The sequence below is a fragment of the Adiantum capillus-veneris genome, chromosome 18, assembly GCF_014529385.1.
Source record: "Adiantum capillus-veneris isolate H3 chromosome 18, ASM1452938v2, whole genome shotgun sequence".
Classification (NCBI taxonomy): Eukaryota; Viridiplantae; Streptophyta; class Polypodiopsida; order Polypodiales; family Pteridaceae; genus Adiantum; species Adiantum capillus-veneris.
Window position 1 is genome coordinate 105,914,339 of NC_140948.1, and position 18,355 is coordinate 105,932,693.

The following is an 18,355-nucleotide window of genomic DNA, read 5'->3' on the forward strand; positions in this document are numbered from 1 at the left end:
AATTCTCAATCTAACATGGATAAGGAGCCCAAAAAAAATCCAAAGCACTTTTAGCCATTAATGTCTTGTTCCTAGTCTCTCAGGGAATCAAGAATTTGAGATTGACTAAAATTAGTTCATAGAAGCAATCTTGGGGTCTACTATGATAGCATATATGTTGTAAAATGTTAAATTCTCCTTGATTTGGCTATATGTTGCATCTTGTTGATCTTGGTTTTTGCTCACTTACCTATCAACTATACACATGTCCTTAAACTCTATTCATTTAAGCGATATAACAATTTGGTTAACTACTGGAAAGCACATGAATGCCCTTTCCAATGGCTAGTAATTGAAATGATTCCAACTTGGCGTACATTTAGCTTGAATATCTTTTGCTCGATTTGCATACCTCATATAGTTTTTCTCACACGTGTTTTTCCACTCATTGTAGTGACTTCCTCCAATAAGACCACCATGCAAGTTGCAAATTTACACATAGTCAAATAGGTATGGTAAAAGTAACCCCTATTGTCAATTTGGTCCTTCAACAACCCTCTTTTTGAAGATTCAAGCCTACAAGTTCCTCATGACATGTTTTCAATAAGATTGAGAATTTGATTCAAGCCACTAGGATTAAGAAAACATCCTTTGGCACAGTCAAAGTGGGACAACTAAGCTAATAAGTGAGCAAGGCATTAGTCCTCTCTTTGATCTAATAGTCTTATCTATTCTAGGTACCACTCAAGCTCGAAGAGTTGAGCCTATTTAAGTTGTGTTTCTCATGTTGGTATGAATGAACATATGAGCAAAAATCTACGTATTTCAAGTCTAGTGGATTGAAGGAGAAAACTCCACAAGACACTCATGTATTGAGCATGTGAGATGTGAGCAAAGAAGCTTCTATGTCTTATAGTCTTAGCTATTCTAGGTACTACTCAAATTGGAAGATTCGAACCTAAATAATTCGTGTTGCTCATGCAGGTATAGGGGAGTATATGAGTGGAAGGCTATGTATTTCAAGTCTAATGGACAGAAGGAGAAATTTCCAAAAGACACTCATGCATTTGAGCACTGTGAGATGTGAGCGGAGAATCTTCTATATTGGAAACCCTTCCTGGAAAAGTGGAAGGTATTGAGTCGATATCACATGTGCTATATTTGTTATTTGAAGTACCTATCAGCTCCATTTTTGTATCGCATGCTTTTTTGAAAATTCTCTTGTATGTATATTGGTGTCCCATAATTGGCATTTGCATTATATATATACTCTTCTTAAATGTTGAGTGCTCAACCAAAATTGGAGCAAATGCCAAAGGTATTTTTTTGCCACCTGTTTTTTTCCCTTTGTTCATCCATATTTTAGACCCTAGTATAGAAGCACTCACCACTATCCTCTTGTACATATTCCTTCGACATGGTGCTAGAAATATAGACCTAATGTGTCTCTAACCTTTCCCACATCACTCTATGGTAATAGTGCATGGACCCTCCGTCATTCCTAAAATGTAAACACACCTAATGGTCAAGTTATGAAGATTCAAAAGCAGCCTAAAAGACCATGAACATGGCTAGAATCATTGTAAGGTGAACCTACTCACATGAGAAGTACATCATTTATTATGGCATCCAAAGACTCTCCCTCTAGTCTTAGGATTTTATGTATATCTTCCCTTATTAAGGAACTCTTTTCATTGTATGAAGGGAAAAAATGGATTTGAAGCTTCCTGCACCACTTTGGACATATCGCATGTCATTTAAAGTAGCTACAGGGTGTACTCCACTTTAGCTCGCATTTGGAATAGAGGCAATTTCTCCCATGGAGTTTATGGTGCCCAGCATGCGGATTGCACTGTCTGGAAGACTATTAATAGAGGATTGTATGGTCTATCAGATGGATCAATTGCTGCAATTGGAAGAAGATAGATATACTAGGTTTATGCTGATGAGAGAGTTACAAGTCAAGAAGAAGAAAACGATGAATAGAGGTATGCGATTTAAGATATTCAAAGCGAGCAATCTTGTACTCATGTTTAATTCTCGACAAGGGAAACATAAAGGGAAGCTAAAATTGCAGTGGGTGGGACCCTACAATGTTCATGAAAGTGCGAGGCCCAAGGCATTCTTTTGTGGAAACTTGACAGGACTATGGTCCCAAGTTCAGTCAATGACATTAAATTACGTCATTACCTTGGGGTGGTGCCCACTCATCATGATGAGGAAATTGAGGTGGCAGATCAAATCCCAAAAATTGTTCTAATAACTGTGACATAAGATTATGAACATGGCATTAAGTCTATTTTGGGGTACCTGAGGCATGATGAATAGGATCTTGCAATGAGTAGGGTAATCGTGATAGGGGACGGCATGCCAAAAATTGACACACGTGCGAACCTAAAACCCAATGCATGGTGCTTGGTATGGAACATAAAAAGGGCTACTATATTAGTGCGGCGATTACTTAGGTTCCACTTTTACTTCCTTTTTGCTCGTATGTTCCCTACTCATGCTCATCGCTTACTCTAGTTCACTTATTTCAATCGCCAAGCTCTGCTCAGCATGTTGTTTTCTTCTTTGCAAGTACTTTCAAGCTCTGTATATATGACAGTAAGATGAAACCATTTGTTGGCTCTGCAAGTATGAAGGCTCTCACTCCGCTCAACCATCAAATGACCAAGTCCATGAAGCCATTGTTGCAGTCTCTTCCATCTACAAGAGCCCACAGCTCACTCAGGAGTGTGTAGCCTCTTTCGGATTGGCCTCATACTCACACATAGAGTGGCATTTTGGCGGCATTGTCTTCTTCGACTACAGGGACAAATACAGGTACAGGTACATAGAGAGGCTTGGTTAGCTTCCTCTTTGCTTCTTGGCCTCAATTTCGGCTTTATCTATCGCATCGGCATCGACTCACACGCTATAGGCTTCAGTGCTTGCAATATTTTGTTTCCAGTGGGAGCAGTTTTTTATGCTTACATGCATATACTGGCACTTTTGACAGTGTTTGAGCTCTTTTGAGAGCAGTTTGACTCCCCGTAGGGCCCGTAGGGACTTTTATTTGCATGCACATGCTTTTGGCGCATGTCTAAGCATCATGAAAGAATTGTACATCTTTGTGGATACTGCCACTGTACGCTTTTGTGCAGCCATCTTTTGGCTAGTACGGCAGTCTTGGCCATTTCTGAGACTTGGTCCGGATGATAGCCATTTCTAAGACTTGCATAACCTACGTTTTTGAGGGTTCATAGAATGAAGTTTTCATTGAGCTGGGGTATTCTCAAATGTGGAGATACCTTCGGTGATACAGGTAGTTGGAGCATTCCTTACACAAGGCCTTGCCATAGGACATGTATAGAGTGATATAGGTGCTTTTGACGCCGAGTTGGCGGTCTATGGTCATTGTGACAATTTATGTGTCTTAGTTGGTCTCTATACAGTGTGCTTTTGAGAGGCATTTTCCTCTTTTATGCTTTGTGAGTGACATACTTGGTCATTTTGTCTCGTATTTTGGTTGACATAGTCCCAAATACAAAGGAGACTCTGCCAAAATTTTCCCAAAATCTTTTGGTAGTTTTGCCACCATGTCTACTAGCAAAGACCTGACATTTATGACATGAAGAAGTTTGATGGCACTAATTTTCAACTTTGGATTAATCAAATGCATGATGTGCTTAACCAAAAGAAGCAAAAGCTGCATATTTTCTATGCAGTTAGAACTGAAGATATGCACATGACTCAGTTTCTTTGGGAGGAGCTTGATGAGCTATGCAGGTGTACAATTAGATTGCACCTTAGTGAATCGGTGTACTTTTCAGTGTTATAATGCGAGACTGCTCATGCTTTATGGCAAAAATTATGCGACACTTACAAAAAGGATATGTCTAGCAATAAGGTTTTCATGATGCGAAAACTTTTCAACCTTCAAATGAAGGAGTCAGCTAGCATTGCCAGCCATATCAATGATTTTAATTCTCTTTTTTCCTAGATTCGTGCACAACGCATGACCATTGATGATGAGATAAAAGCAATCTTTTTGCTTTGTTCATTGCCACCATCTTGGGATATATTTTGCACAGCTGTTAGTAACTCTGCTCCTAATGGTACGCTAAAATACGATGATGTTACTAGTGCACTTTTGTCAGAGGAGATGCGTCGAAAGACCATGACTAGCTCGCATTATGGCGAAGCTCATTATGTGCAAAGGGATGATAAGCAACATAAGGGCCGTTCTTTGCAATGTGAGTCCAAGAAAGAGATCAATAGAGATGCATCAAAGGGTAGATCAATGTCTCGTGGTTGCCACAATGTTCAATGCCATTATTGTGATAAGTTTGGTCACATAAATAAGGATTGTTATGCTTGGAAGCGTGACAAAGAGAAGGGCAAAGGTAAAGGCAAAGATCGTGATGATAAAGAGGAGAAACCAAAGAGTTCGGTTAAGATTGAAGAATTGCACATAGTTTAGGATGACAATGATGCGTAAGACATTAATATGTTGACTAAAAATAATGATGTCCTTTATGATACACAGGAAACTCTATCTTTGGAGAGCTCTATGCCAGCTGAACTCCTCGTTAGTGGTGAAGTATCCCATACATGGATTCTTGATTCGGGTGGTTCGTTGCATGTCACACCTCATAGGCATTGGTTTACTATATACGAGGAAACCATTGGCTCTGCTACACTTGGTGACATTTACTCTTGTTACATTGTTGGTGTAGGTGATATTGCCATGGTTCTCACAAATGGGGTGAAGTTTATCATAATGTGCGTCATGTTCCCAGCCTTGATACGCAATCTGATTTCAATTGGACGTCTTGATTGCTTGTGTTACACAGTCACTTTTCATCAGCAGTCTTGGCGTGTTGCAAAGGGTCATCTTATTATAGCCCATGGTTCTAAAGTTGGTTCTAAAGTAGGAACATGCTATGAAGAGGGAGCTATCCATTATTGCAAAGAAAAAAACATGAGAACTTGTTTTGTTGCCAAAAGGGAGGAAAGCATTGCCCTATAAATGTGTTTACAAGAAGAAGATTGGCAATTACAAAGCTCATTTAGTGGTCAAAGGTTTCAAGCAAGAATATGGTGTAGATTTCCAAGAAATCTTTTCTTCAGTGGTCAAGATGACCACACTAAGAATGTTGCTTGCTTTGGTTTCCACTAAAGATATGGAGCTTGATCAAATGGATGTCATTACAGCTTTCTTACATGGTGATCTTGAGGAAGAGATTTATATGCGGCAACCTTAAGGGTTTGTGCTAAAGGGCAAGGAACATTTGGTTTGTAAGGTTCTAAAAAGTCACTATGTCTTGAAGAAATCATCCAAACAATGGTAGCAAAAGTTTGATGCATTTATGCGTTCCCTAGGCTATAAGCATAGTAATGAGGATCCATGTCTTTATGAGAAAAGACAACCCTATGGACAACTTACTATGCTTATCCTTTATGTAGATGACATGCTTATTGCTAGTCATTCCAAGAAGGACATTGTTGACTTGGAAACCAAGCTAAAAAGTCAATTTGACATGAAAGATTTGTGTGAAGCCAATCACATTTTGGGTATGCGCATTACTCTCATGACCATAAGAAGAGGTTGTTGTACCTTTCTCAAAAAGAGTATGTGCACGAGGTTCTTGATTGTTTCAACATGCAGAAGGAGAAGGCTTTGAGTACTCCAGTGCCTGCATATTTGCAACTTAGCAAGAACGATTGTCCCAAATCTGCTGATGAAAAAGCTGTGATGGCTAAGGTTCCTTATGCTTCAACTTGTGGTAGTCTCATGTATGCATGGTGGCTACAAGACCTTACATTGCACATGCAGTGGGAGTTGTCAGCATATTTATGTCTAACCCTGGTAAAAAACATTGGGATGTTGTCAAGTTGATTCTTAGATACTAGAGTGGCATTACAGATAGACAATTATGCTATGGTCGTGGAGAGTCATCCATTCATCAGGAATTTGTAGACAGTGATTATGTAAGCTGTGGTGAGACTCGTAAATCAACAACAGGTTGGATTTACACATTTGTTGGTTCTGTTATTTCTTGAAGATTCGTTTTTCAAGACTGTACATCCATTTCTACCACAGAGGCTTAGTATGTTGCATTGAGTGAGGCATGCAAAGAAGCTATTTGGCTTGCTCACCTAGTAAAAGATCTTGGATTGGAGCAGTGTACACCAGTTCTTCATTGTGACAGTCAAAGTGCTATGGCCTTGGCTAACAATCCAGAGCTTCATTCCAGAACAAAACACATTGATGTGCGTTATCACTTTAGTTGTGAATGCCTCGAAAACAAGAGCCTTGATTTAGTGAAGATTGCTACGTCAGAGAACACAGCGGATGTACTCACTAAAAGTCTCTCTAACCATCAGTTCAGCACTATCGTGAGTTGATGGGCATTGGGTGAAGCGTGGTTCTCTTCCATTCTTATGGTCTCCCACATTGGCCATCAAGTGGGAGAATGTTAGGTTTAATGGCCATGTGGCCAACCGCTCATCACTAACTGCTACTAACCCTAAGTGTACAGCTATACAATTGTGTGAGCCACTAACACAAAGTAGAGTGTGTATTGTGACTAAGTGCATAAGATAGAGAAGATAGAAAGGGGGCACACAGTGTGTGTTGGCTCTCCCCCTCCAACTTGTGTGTGTGGCTATTAAATGTGTGTGTGTGTGAGTGCGTGTGCGTATTCATCTTCCTCTTCCATTGTGCTCCCGGTTCCTCTCCTTCACCAAGCAGTCTATGGAAAATTTCGATCGGATAGTGTTGGGAGAGTGTCGATGGCCCTTTCAATTCCGACATGAGCTCCCCTTGTGAGTGTGCCATTAACCATGGGGCCTCTTCAGATAGCCTCTATTGTGGTGTCTATCTATCCATCATCAGTGGAGGGGGCATCAAGTCAAGGAGGTGCACATAACTCTAGAGGTGCAACCTTTTTAACGAAATTGCACCAATTGCCTCATGTTCCCCCTAGTGGTTTGGCACATCCCTGTTTCTAGATTGGATTCCAGCTATATGAGCAGTATGTCATGGCCTGCCTCCAGTTTATGTACCAAGTTAATCTACTCTGGCATGAGCAAAGACAACAACTATATGTAATCTCATGCCAGGAGCAATATATTTTGAACTTGACAATCCAAAATCATTTATTGACAAGATTGCAAAGATGAAAGGCCGTCTACAGTGGGCAAAAGTGTGGGCGATTTTAGCAACGCAACGAGAAGAATAGGCCTAGCATCAGGTCTGAGAAGCTACATAGGTAGCCACTATGGCTGAGGAACGATGGGTCGAGTTCTCATGTAGCATCTTTGAGGATCTGGCCCGACATCAGGTGGATTATTCATTGAAAATGTTGTACCAACAAGCCAGCTCCAACCTATTTCCGCTTATAGTGGATGACCTGGATGTGGTGGTTTTGCTTCTAAAGGATGAAATCCAAGTGCACTGGGAAGGCCAAATTCAAACCTGGCAAGTAGCACTGAAGCCCTTCTTTGTGGTTCCTGTATTGCATGCACTCAAGGGCCATCTAGGTGGGACTTCTGGTACAGCTGATTGGGGTAAGCGGATCACTGATCAATATCTCCCATTCCCTCAACCCAATGTACATGCCTTATAGCTGATGGTGTTGTGGATCCTCATAAATAGTTGAAAAATGTGGAGATGGCCTCTGAGTAGCAAAGATGGAAGTGAAAAATTAAAAGACAATTGTTGTTGAGCAAGGAGGAGGAGGAGCAGTTGCGGGAGGAGGTGGAAAACCAAAAACATAGCTCTACACAGAACAAACGCCTCTTTTGATGCACTGTATTTTTTCTTAATCAATGTGAAAACTTGCTTAGTTTGTATGATCCTTTGGCTCCTCCCTGGTTATCCTGTATCGCATGATACCTGACCTCGATGTGTTTCTTCTTGGAATAAAACACGGGGTTCTTTGCTAACACAACTCCACTCTAGCTACCGCAATGTAACACCTGGAGTTTGCTGTATACCAAGGTCTCCCACTAGAGGAGATAAAAATACAGATTCCTTGCTAGCACTAGAAACTGCAACATACTCAGCCTCAGTGGTGGAAGACGAAGTGCAATTTTGGAAACAGGTTCTCCAAGAGACTGCCGCTCCAGCAAACAAGAAAACGTAGCTAGATGTGGCTCTCCTAGTGTCCACACAACCCGCATAATCCAAATCAGTGTATCCAACTATGGATGCATCATTGTTTCCAAAGCGTCAGCCCTTGCTGGTTGAACCCTTAATGTATCTCAAGATATGTTTCACTGCTTCCCAATGTTTTTTACTCGGATTTTCCTTAAACATGCTGACCACACCCACTGCAGCTGCAATATCTGGTCCTTTTCATCATCCGACTTGGGACAATCATTCTTGCTAATTTTTACATATGCAGCCACTGGGTACTCAATGTTCCTCCCCTTGCATGTTAAAACGTTCAAGACCTTGTGAATATACTTTTAATGTGATAGTTCAAGTATTCCACGCTTACGATCTCTCTTGATACGCATACCAAGAAAGTGATGTGCATCACCCAAATATTTCATGGAAAATTTCTTGCTTAAGAAATCCTTGAGAAGTGCGATCTCATCTTTGGACTTCCCGGCTATAAGAATATCATCCACGTACAAGATTAAAATGATGAGGGAACCATCGTTCAAAGTCCTTGTGTATAAGCAGTGATCCTCTTGGCTCCTTACATAACGTTGGGATTGAATGTACTTATCAAACTTGATGTACCATTGCCTTGAGCCTTGCTTTAGACCATACAAAGCTTTCTTGAGTCTCCAGTTCTACCCTTGTTGGCTTCTCAGGTTTTATCTCAAAACATTATGGCTGCTTCATGTAGACATCTTCTTCAAGATCCCCGTGAAGAAACGTTGTCTTCACATCCATTTGGACCAATTCCATGTCCTCAATGGCTACTAAACCAAGCACTAGACACAGTGTAGTCATCTTGACTACTCAAGAAACAATCTCGTCGAAATCTATGCCTTTCTTTTTCTTGAAGCCTTTTGCAACCAATCTAGCCTTATACTTAGTCTCAAGACCGTCTACTTCTTCTTGTACACCCATTTGCAAGGCAATGCATGTTTACCCTTTGATAACTCTATCAATTCCCAAGTTTCATTGGCTAAAATCAAGTTATACTCAAATTGTATAGCTTTCTTCCACTTCACGCTATCTTCCATCTGAATAGCTTCTTTGTAACAAGTGGGCTCATGCAGCCAGTGACTAACACGTAGTCCAATCCTCGCTCAAACTGCTCAGGGATACGAGATACACATGTGGATCTCCTCATTGCCTCAATGCTGGATTTTGCTCTCTCTAAAGCACTACTAGTGGCAGGAACATCACCAGTAGACTAAGTTGGTTCTCCCAAAATTGTGGAGGCTACATCCTCAAATTTGACTTTTTGATATTTGGCCTCTTTAGCAAGCTGTTTATGCATTTTAGACTCATTGAATATCACTTGTGATCTGGAATAACCATTTTAGATTTCGGGAAAATATCCATCTCTCCATATGCACCATAACCAATGAAGATGCACGTGTGACTTGGGATCTAGCTTCTTGCAAAGTTCTTTGGGAATATGTGAGAATGCTTCACACCCAAACACACGTAATCTATCATAAGTTGGCTTCTTGTCAGTCCACGTTTCCTATGGAATCTTGAAATTCAACGGAGTACTAGGCGATCTATTGACTGTATGTACTGCTATCATAACACCCTCTCCCCACAAAACTCAAGAGGTAAACTCACCATAGATAACATGGTTGTGACTCTTTCTTGAATTGTGCGATTCATACACTCAACAATGCCATTCTGAGTAGGTGTGTACGGCATAGTTAACTGTTGCCGAATGCCTCGTTTGCTACAAAAATTCTTGAACTCTGTGGAGAAGCAATTGAATTTTCAATGGTTTGAAAGTAGTTTAACAAATGAAACAATAAATAATGGAATGAGAATAGTTGAGCATATATTTACGGTAAAAACTATTTGAGAGTAATATAAAACAATGTAATAAAGAAAATTTAAGGTTGGAAAACCTATAAAGTGTGTAAGTTTTCGAACATTTAATGTTTTGCACCATATGCATCTAGGTATGTCAGTCAACGCCTTTCCATGTGAGTCGACGCTTAAACTTGTCAAGACCTAAAGAGGCACAAATTTAACTTAAAACTCACAATAAACCTTTTTAGCAATACTCTTTCCAAATGCAGAGAGTTGTTGAAAACCATGGATATAGTAGCTAAAGATATGTAAATCAAACCTTCAAATACGACTTAATATGATTGATACATCTCTTAGTTTACTCTCAAATCCACACTTAAAGGTTATGAATTCTTCAATAAGTTTTGACTTTTCTATGCTTATTCGTCATGTTGATTCATTTTGCTTTAAAAATGAACTTCAAAGATTACTCCAAGTATTTATCTTTACCCCCTTGTATAGTCTTTGGGTAGCCAACCATTAATCCCTTCTTTTGCTCTCATAGCCCTTAGGGTCTTAATATGCCTATGTTGGACACCTTAAAGTTTTGGAATTTAAATTTCTTTTTAAAAATGGCTTTCATTCTAACTATACTCGACTCAATTTAGAGTTACGTCTCAAAAGTTCAAACAATTGGAGAAATGATTTTAACACAACACTTGAAACAATTTTATGGCCAAAAACCGAAAGATTATTACACTTGTATCTTGATCTCTAGTGGGTATTTTTTGTCCAAACCTGAAATACAAAATGTAAACAAGTATATCTACAAGCCTATCTATCATGTTACATAATCCCATTATGAAGCAAAGTTTAGTGTCGTGACACAAATTTTCAAATATGAAAGATGTGATTACATAAAATTGTAGTTCAATTGCTTGCTCAAAATGCCAATTTCAATATGTTTGATACTTTGACTCTATATTTAGCCTTTTAGAGTGATTAGAAGCACCAAATTTCACTAATAGACTCTAGTTGGCACGTATATACAACGTATATTCAAGGTTGACAATTTATTAATTTGATTGAATTGTTTAATATCAAGATATTAAAATTTTACACAATGTCATTAACAGGTCTATTCATAGCTACTCTTAAGTCCCATTAATTGCTTTGTAATGTCGAACTCTATTCATAGCTACTCTTTAAGTCCCATTTGTAAGGCCTTATATAGCTCAAAAAGAAGTCTCTTTCTTGGATGAGGACAAGAATTCTTTTAAACTAAAGCAACGAAATCGGACTCGAATTTAGCAACTGCAAACGGAATGGGAAGACACTAGACCTCAGGTATTGCAGAATGAGAATGTATGGAAAGAAAAGAGTGCAGGCAAGCTGAAACTTATGCCTACGTCTCTCAAGCTTCTAAAAGGAATCACAGTTTTGCAATGATGGATGTCTTATCTTGCTCCAGAAATATGGGTGATGGACACAAGGCTTGGCAGGATTGAAGGGTCTGCAAAATGGTTTGCCCAACTTGGAAAAAAGTGAGATCTTCCTTCAGAAGTATGGCACAATTAACTCGAGACAAGCTGTAGTAGGATGTCAGGATACGATGAGTCCCATCATGAATTGGACTATGGGGACCATTATCACACAGTAGTTGTCAGCTATGAGGAATGCTAAATTGACATCTCGTGGATGCTATGAGTAGTGATTTTGCTAAAATGGGAGCTTGTATGCTTCCATGAGAAGATAACCAATGGGACCGAAGCGACCAAGAACCCCTTGAATGTTGTATCCATTCTTGATAACATGACTTGCCAATCCATATTTACATTAAAAAACGAGCTACTATTGCAATTCTCAGCAACTAGAAAGTTGCTTGTGTTGTTGAGCATCGATTGATATTAATGTGAGCACAAGCCCAGCATGATCAGCAAAGAATGCCTTAACATCAAGGGCCTCAGTTTGTTGGTTGGACGTTTATCTCATGATCCTCATTCCTTGAAGAAGCGTGCCATCTCAAAAATTTGACAGAAACTTTTAAACATCCAACAGATTGTTTATTCAATCCAACTAGGTCGATCCAACCACAAACACCTGCAAGTTTACAAGAAGCAATCTCTCTCTCTCTCTCTCTCTCTCTCTCTCTCTCTCTCTTAGAGATGGCGACTACGCATGGTCTGGCCATACTTAATGGTCTAGAGATTTTTCCTTTGTCTGGGGGATTCACATGCTTTCCACACAGACATGGGGCCAGTACAGTAGACTATGTCATGACTTCACCGAGCTTCATCTCTAATATTCAAGATTTCAGTGTGGGCCCTAGGCCTGTTGGAGTAGCAGTGGACCATGCTCTCCTGACTTTTTCAGTCTCTTTCCAGTATAGTGTCTCTCAGACACCACGGAGGATTGCACACACACGGTATACTTTTACACCAGAGACGGATTCAGTTTATGTGGAAGAGATTTACAGACGGATGTGGGCAGCCACGCCTGTATATACAGTGGAGGAGATCACCACTTTATTGACGGAGATCTTGCATGGGGCAGCAGCAGAGGCATACCCACACACTCAACCAGATCAGAGAAGACGTTCTGGGAACATGCCTCAGAATAGTTGGTATGATGAGGAATGCAGAGAGATGAGAGTTCAGATTCAGAGCGAGCTTATACTTGGAGTCATTACATATAGACAGTCTCGGATTGCTCTTTGGCGTTTAGTGCGACGGAAGAAGCGGGCCTTTTTAGCCCAGATGGAACGTGATTTGTATCAGCTCTTTTTGAGTCGAGATTCAGGTGAGGCCTGGCGTCTCTTCCGTGAGCACTCACCTCCTCCAGTGATTACCTCTCCCGAGACTTGGGGTCAGTATGCAGCATCATTATATACAGTACTCGGGAAACCACCATTACCAGACCCTCTAGAGCCATGTCCAGCCACTAGTACCTTCTTTACCACTGAGATGGTGGAAAACGCCATTGACAGGATGAGGACTAGGAGAGCATATGATCATGATGGTTTGGTGGCAGAGCACTTGATACATGCTAGAGATTTACTGTCAGAGGTTCTTGCACGGTTGTTTAACCGTGTCATGTGTGAGGGACTACCCGAGTCCTGGAGATTATCTACTATTGTACCTCTCTTCAAGGCAGGGGACCCCACAGTGCCAGGGAACTACCGTACTATTATGATAGGGCACACATTGGCACGGTTGTATGCATCCATTCTTGAACAACAACTGAGTAAATGGGCAGAAAATGAGGGCATACGAGCAGCAGAACAGGCTGGATTCAGGAGGGGTTTCTCCACTTTGGACCATATTCTTACACTCAGAGCCATTATTGAGGAGGGTTGGGCTCATGGGAGACGGATGTATTGCTGCTTTGTGGACTTTCGCAAAAGCATTTGACACAGTGCCGAGGGCCAGATTGATGCACAGGCTACTCAAGTTGGGAGTACCCACAGAGATCATATGGGGGATCATGGCTTTATACGACTCAGTGACTGGCCAGGTACGCACTCCTAAGGGGATTTCTGACATTGTTCATTCCACTATTGGAGTGAAACAGGGGTGTCCTTTGTCCCCTACACTTTTTGGTATGTATGTAGATGAGGTCTCTGAGTACATTGACAGAGAGGGTGACAGAGACGCTCAGCTAGTAGGGACATGGATCCCTTTATTATTATATGCTGATGACATTGTGTTTGATATCAGAGTCGCCAGAGAGCATGCAGAGACATTTGGATCAAGAGACGGGTAGATTCAAAGGGATACCGCCGGAGTCTAGGATATGTCAACTATGCGGTAGAGAGCCAGCGACAGAGCTACACTACATATGCCACTGCACTGTGCATTATGAGATACGAGGGCGCTTCCATTGCTTATTCAGGATCAAAGATGCCTTGGCCTATATCTACTTGAGCTACACCGACATAGAGATAGTCTGTTGAGGAGACATGGAGTACGACAGTCGCAGAGACAGATCACAGACTTCTTTGGATCGAGGGAGCCAAGAGACCAATCACCAGCACAGGGTTGTACCCGCATTCATACGAGAGGCACCCTCATTGACAGGGCGACTGAGCTCGGGAGATCGAGACGACCACGACCGAGACACAGGAACACACTACATCGACGGAGACTCCAGCAGAGGATCAGAGGCATTCTAGCACAACACCCAGATTGTCATTGAGGGCCTATTCTACATTTTCAGATTTCACATTTCACACTTCATTTTCAGTTTTCATTTTTACTTTCAGTACTTTTTGTACTCGTACTTCAGACATTGTATTAGATTCACCACTTTGTATCTGATGGTCTCATAGGTCATTTTGGCCTTTTGAAGACGTTAATATATCATTTCATTTCATTTATCTCTCTCTCTCTCTCTCTCTCTCTCTCTCTCTCTCTCTCTCTCTCTCTCTCTCTCTGTGGATAGTTTCCTATGACGTTAAAACTCTCTTCTTCTCGGGTGTGTGTGTGGGTCTATCTGCATGTGCGCGCTAATAAAAAGAGGAAAATGGTATAACCTTTCTATCACCCAAGTTTGGTAGATTGGTTATGCCATTTCCCTCTTGAATAACAAGTCTTGAGTTTAACTCCTCGTCGGCTAGATCTTTAAGGTCTCTTGGGATAGTTTCCTTCGACGTTAAAACTCTCTTCTTCTCTCTCTCTCTCTCTCTCTCTCTCTCTCTCTCTCTCTCTCTCTCTCTCTCTCTCTCTATGTGTGTGTGTGTGTGTGTGTGTGTGTGTGGACAAAATGTGGACAAAAGAGAGGACGTATTTTGTTACTTGCAAATCCCCTCAAGATGCTCAAATGGTCCTGATCAATGCGAGGCAAGTATAAAGCTGAAAGTAGAAAGCAAGCCCACAAGCTAAAAATTGTAAAAGATGATGCAACTGGACCTGGAAACCTAAAAAACTATGATAATTGAAAATAATCAAGAAAAAAAACCAATAAGATTTCCAACCCAAAAGTTGGGGCAATTTGATGGATAGACCTTCCTTCATACTTATGCTCTGGTGGCAACACCTCACTCCCGTTTAGAAAACCAAGGATACAAGCAATAGAAGTGAGAGAGGCCTCTATCCTTCAAAGTCGTGGACGTAAGGGTATTACACCACAAGCCACGTCGATAACCCAAAGGTTATGATGGGAGCAACAACTAGACTCAAATCTTAGCATGCCTAGGATCTATAGATGACACCTTATTCTTCATGTTTAAGAGGCATGGCCATCAACCATACATTCAAAAGTATAGTATGAGACTTATCCTTAATTAACAATTAGTCTTGTGAAAAGTACCCGACTAATCACTTTTACTAAACATTGTTTTATATATACAATTTGTGTTCCTTCATAAGTTTTTTTCATTCGTTCGTTCATACAGCCGAAGAGCTCTTTACCTAAGACACGTGCTCTATGAAATTCTCCATTTCTGTGGAACGCCTTTCCCTAGAGAAGTTGGAGAAGTCGTCCATGAATATCTGCAAGAATTTGCAGAGAAAGGGGGTTACAGACTATATTCAACATGGTTGAAAGGAGGATGGGGCATTCTTTAGTCCCAATGCCACTTAGTTGTAGATGAATTAGCAATAATAAAAGCTCTCGTGTTGGTCGTGAGGGTGGATGCCCACCTAGTTGTAGCCACCATAACCATCCACAAACTGTACAGAGAAGTTGCTTGGCAGAGGGGACTTGGTTAGCAGATCTACATGTAATGAAGTATTGCGTGGCAGAGGGGACTTGGTTAGCAGAGTCTACATGTAATGAAGTATTGGGTGGATTCCAATAGTTGTCAAATACATAATGACCTCATTGAAGCATTCTCTTGTTTTAGAATGCCAAGGTAAGCATTCACCATGTTTGCCTGAGGATATAAAGCTTCATGTGTGAACAAGATAGGTCTTTGGGGGGCTTTAACCTCCTCAATACTTGATCCTTCAAGCTCACAAAGTACATGAGATTACAGAAGGAGGACAATGACTAAAGAGAAAAAGTGATCTCGGTCATGAAGTAAACGTGAATGTATGACGGGAAGTGTAAAAACTAGTTGCTCATTTGAGTAAGTAGTTACTTTTCATGCTAGAGTTTTCTTGTAAAAGCTGATTGCTCAATTTAAGCTAGATTTCCTTTTATGCTGAAGTCGTGCACCATAAAATGGGCTATCCATGCTTATAATGGTCGCCCCTTAGTACTTTTTTTTAAGTTTCTGTTGAGGTGATGGAAGACATACGCTAACTCCCCTATTTTTTGTTATGGACACTCAAGGACCCCATGTTTTGATAAGTTGCTTCTTGAGGTGATCGAAGACATGTGCTAACTCCCCCATTTTTTGTTATGGACACTTAATTATCCCACTTTAAGCCTAATTGTGGCAGATAGCATGGGCTCAGGTATGTCTTTGGCTCTAAAAATCAGTAATTTTCTTTCGTTGATTCTCTCGTGGAATTTAGATGAGATTAGGTGATTTCTTTGCTCATTGATGACCTATCTCCTTTGGATACCCAATAAGATTGTTACATGCTTAGTCTTGCTTTGAGACCCTTGGCTATCATGGTCATGTTTTTTATTACAACTTTGACATATGTCCACACAGCTGGCTAAGCAAAAGGCATGTAGCACACCCTTTTAGTGGTGCATCCAAGCAAATTATTTTATAGCAATTAGGTCATCCGATTATTGAGGAGCTAGTCCCATTACAAGTGAAACATATCACTAAATGAGGGTATTGACTGTATGTTAAAAGGTAGTTTGTCTGCTTGAGTTGTGTGACATGGCTGACAATTTTCATATTTTGCTTGTGCGTCCTCATAGTCCATGTGCTCGCTAGCGAAACGTACAAAACATGATGTTTTGTATCATGTTTTGTGTATACAAGGCCTTTGATGACTAGAGAGCCCTATGGTGGAGTCAAAACCAAGAGTAGTTCACATGAACAAAGTCATGACACTAAGCCAAGCAAGATGCACACACCCGTCCAAATTACGTCCACCTGACCCTCACTATCAACAAATCAAAGAAACAACATGTGCACATTGTTTTTCCTAATGTTTTCATGTTATAGCATTACTATTGTCTGATTTAGGAGATGCAAAAGCTTTATGGCTACCAACCGTCTCTCTGCGATATTAGCATAACACAAGGTGCAATGGCAACTCCTATCCACCTGCCTTCGATAGATGTAGAGGAAAAACTTTCATGTGCTTGAGGCCTTTGTTGCCACACCTCAAAAGTCATATAACTCTCCCATAATTCCTTAATGATTAGCATATCCAGCATGATCATAAAAGTAGATTTCAATTGGTAAGCCATCTGAAAAACAAACAATAAATGATGAACATCTAAAATCAACTTGTGTATACATACAAATAAAATTAGGAATACCTCATCAAGGTAAGTCATGATGGGAGGGTACTTGCTTTCAAGCTCTCGATTGCATGGAAACAAAGAGAACCGTATAGATGAGACGTTTTTATGTGGCATTGTAGTATGAAGTTCAGCCTGAAACCAGCTCTCTCTCTCTCTCTCTCTCTCTCTCTCTCTCTCTCTCTCTCTCTCTCTCTCTCAGGAAGTGAAACAAATAGGCAAGAAAGATGGTGGCGCACTACATGGTCACAAGCAAGAGGATGACAGCCATTGAAAGACAGTTGAAAGAATGCAAAGCTCACATGGATGAGTGGAAGAAAGAGAAGAACTCACTTCTTGAATGGAAAAAGAGGGAGGAACAGGAGAGGGAACTAGAGCGCAAGAGTTCCGGGCTGAAATTCAAGCTCTAAAAGGTAGCATCTCAGCCCTTCGGAAGGAACTCACCGAAACTAAAGAGAGAGGACGCCTTGAAGATGGAGAAATTCAGCCATCAATGATAGATGAGCTGAATAGTATACGAGCACAAGTCAAAGAAATGAAGGAGGAAGGAGAAAAGAAGACCTCATGGGTGGAGGTTCTCTCCAAAACGCAAAAGAAGGTGGAAGAGGCTGAAAAGTGGATTGAAGTTGTCAAGAAGGGGAAGGGCAAGGACATTCCGACTACACCCGACATCATCAACAAGACACTTGAAGAGGAACAACGAAGAAGGGTACGCGCTCTACACGTGAGAGTGACCGGCCTAAAAGATTCAAATAAGGTGGACCAAGAGGTGAAGAGCCTCATGTCAATGATGGGGGTGGAGAAGCCCTCACACACACAACCTTGGAGAGTGGGCAAGAAAAATGAAGGTAATGGGGAGAGTTCAAAAGAACGGGCTCTCATTTTGCGCTTTCCCTCCATCGAAGAAAAGAAAGACTTTTTAAAGAAGAGGACAACCCTCAAGAAAACAGGTATCTTTTTAGGAGATGACCTTACCCTCTCACAGCTTGCACATATGAGAGAGGTCATGCCGGAGATTATAGCAGCAAGGGAGAAGGGAAAGTTAGCCTTCTACAGAAATGGACGAGTAGT

The 18,355-nt window shown here is 40.9% G+C and overlaps 1 protein-coding gene across 5 annotated transcripts in view; it reads right to left on the reverse strand.

Annotated features, from left to right (window-relative positions):
• Positions 1–11,146: 11,146 nt before the first annotated feature.
• The window catches only part of LOC147436143 (uncharacterized), a 123,484-nt gene continuing 116,275 nt past the window's right edge, over positions 11,147–18,355 (reverse strand). For 2 of the 5 annotated variants that reach the window (XM_086489060.1, XM_086489057.1), the window contains 3 exons: positions 17,303–17,419; positions 17,032–17,230; positions 11,147–12,013 (listed from right to left, as the gene is read on the reverse strand). In XM_086489060.1, coding sequence (XP_086345186.1) covers positions 11,877–12,013; positions 17,032–17,230; positions 17,303–17,419 — 453 coding nt within the window. In that variant the 3' untranslated portion in view covers positions 11,147–11,876. Of the gene's footprint in view, positions 12,014–17,031; positions 17,231–17,302; positions 17,420–18,355 lie in introns of those variants that run through there. The other 3 variants (XM_086489059.1, XM_086489058.1, XR_015185159.1) reach the window with 3 other exon arrangements.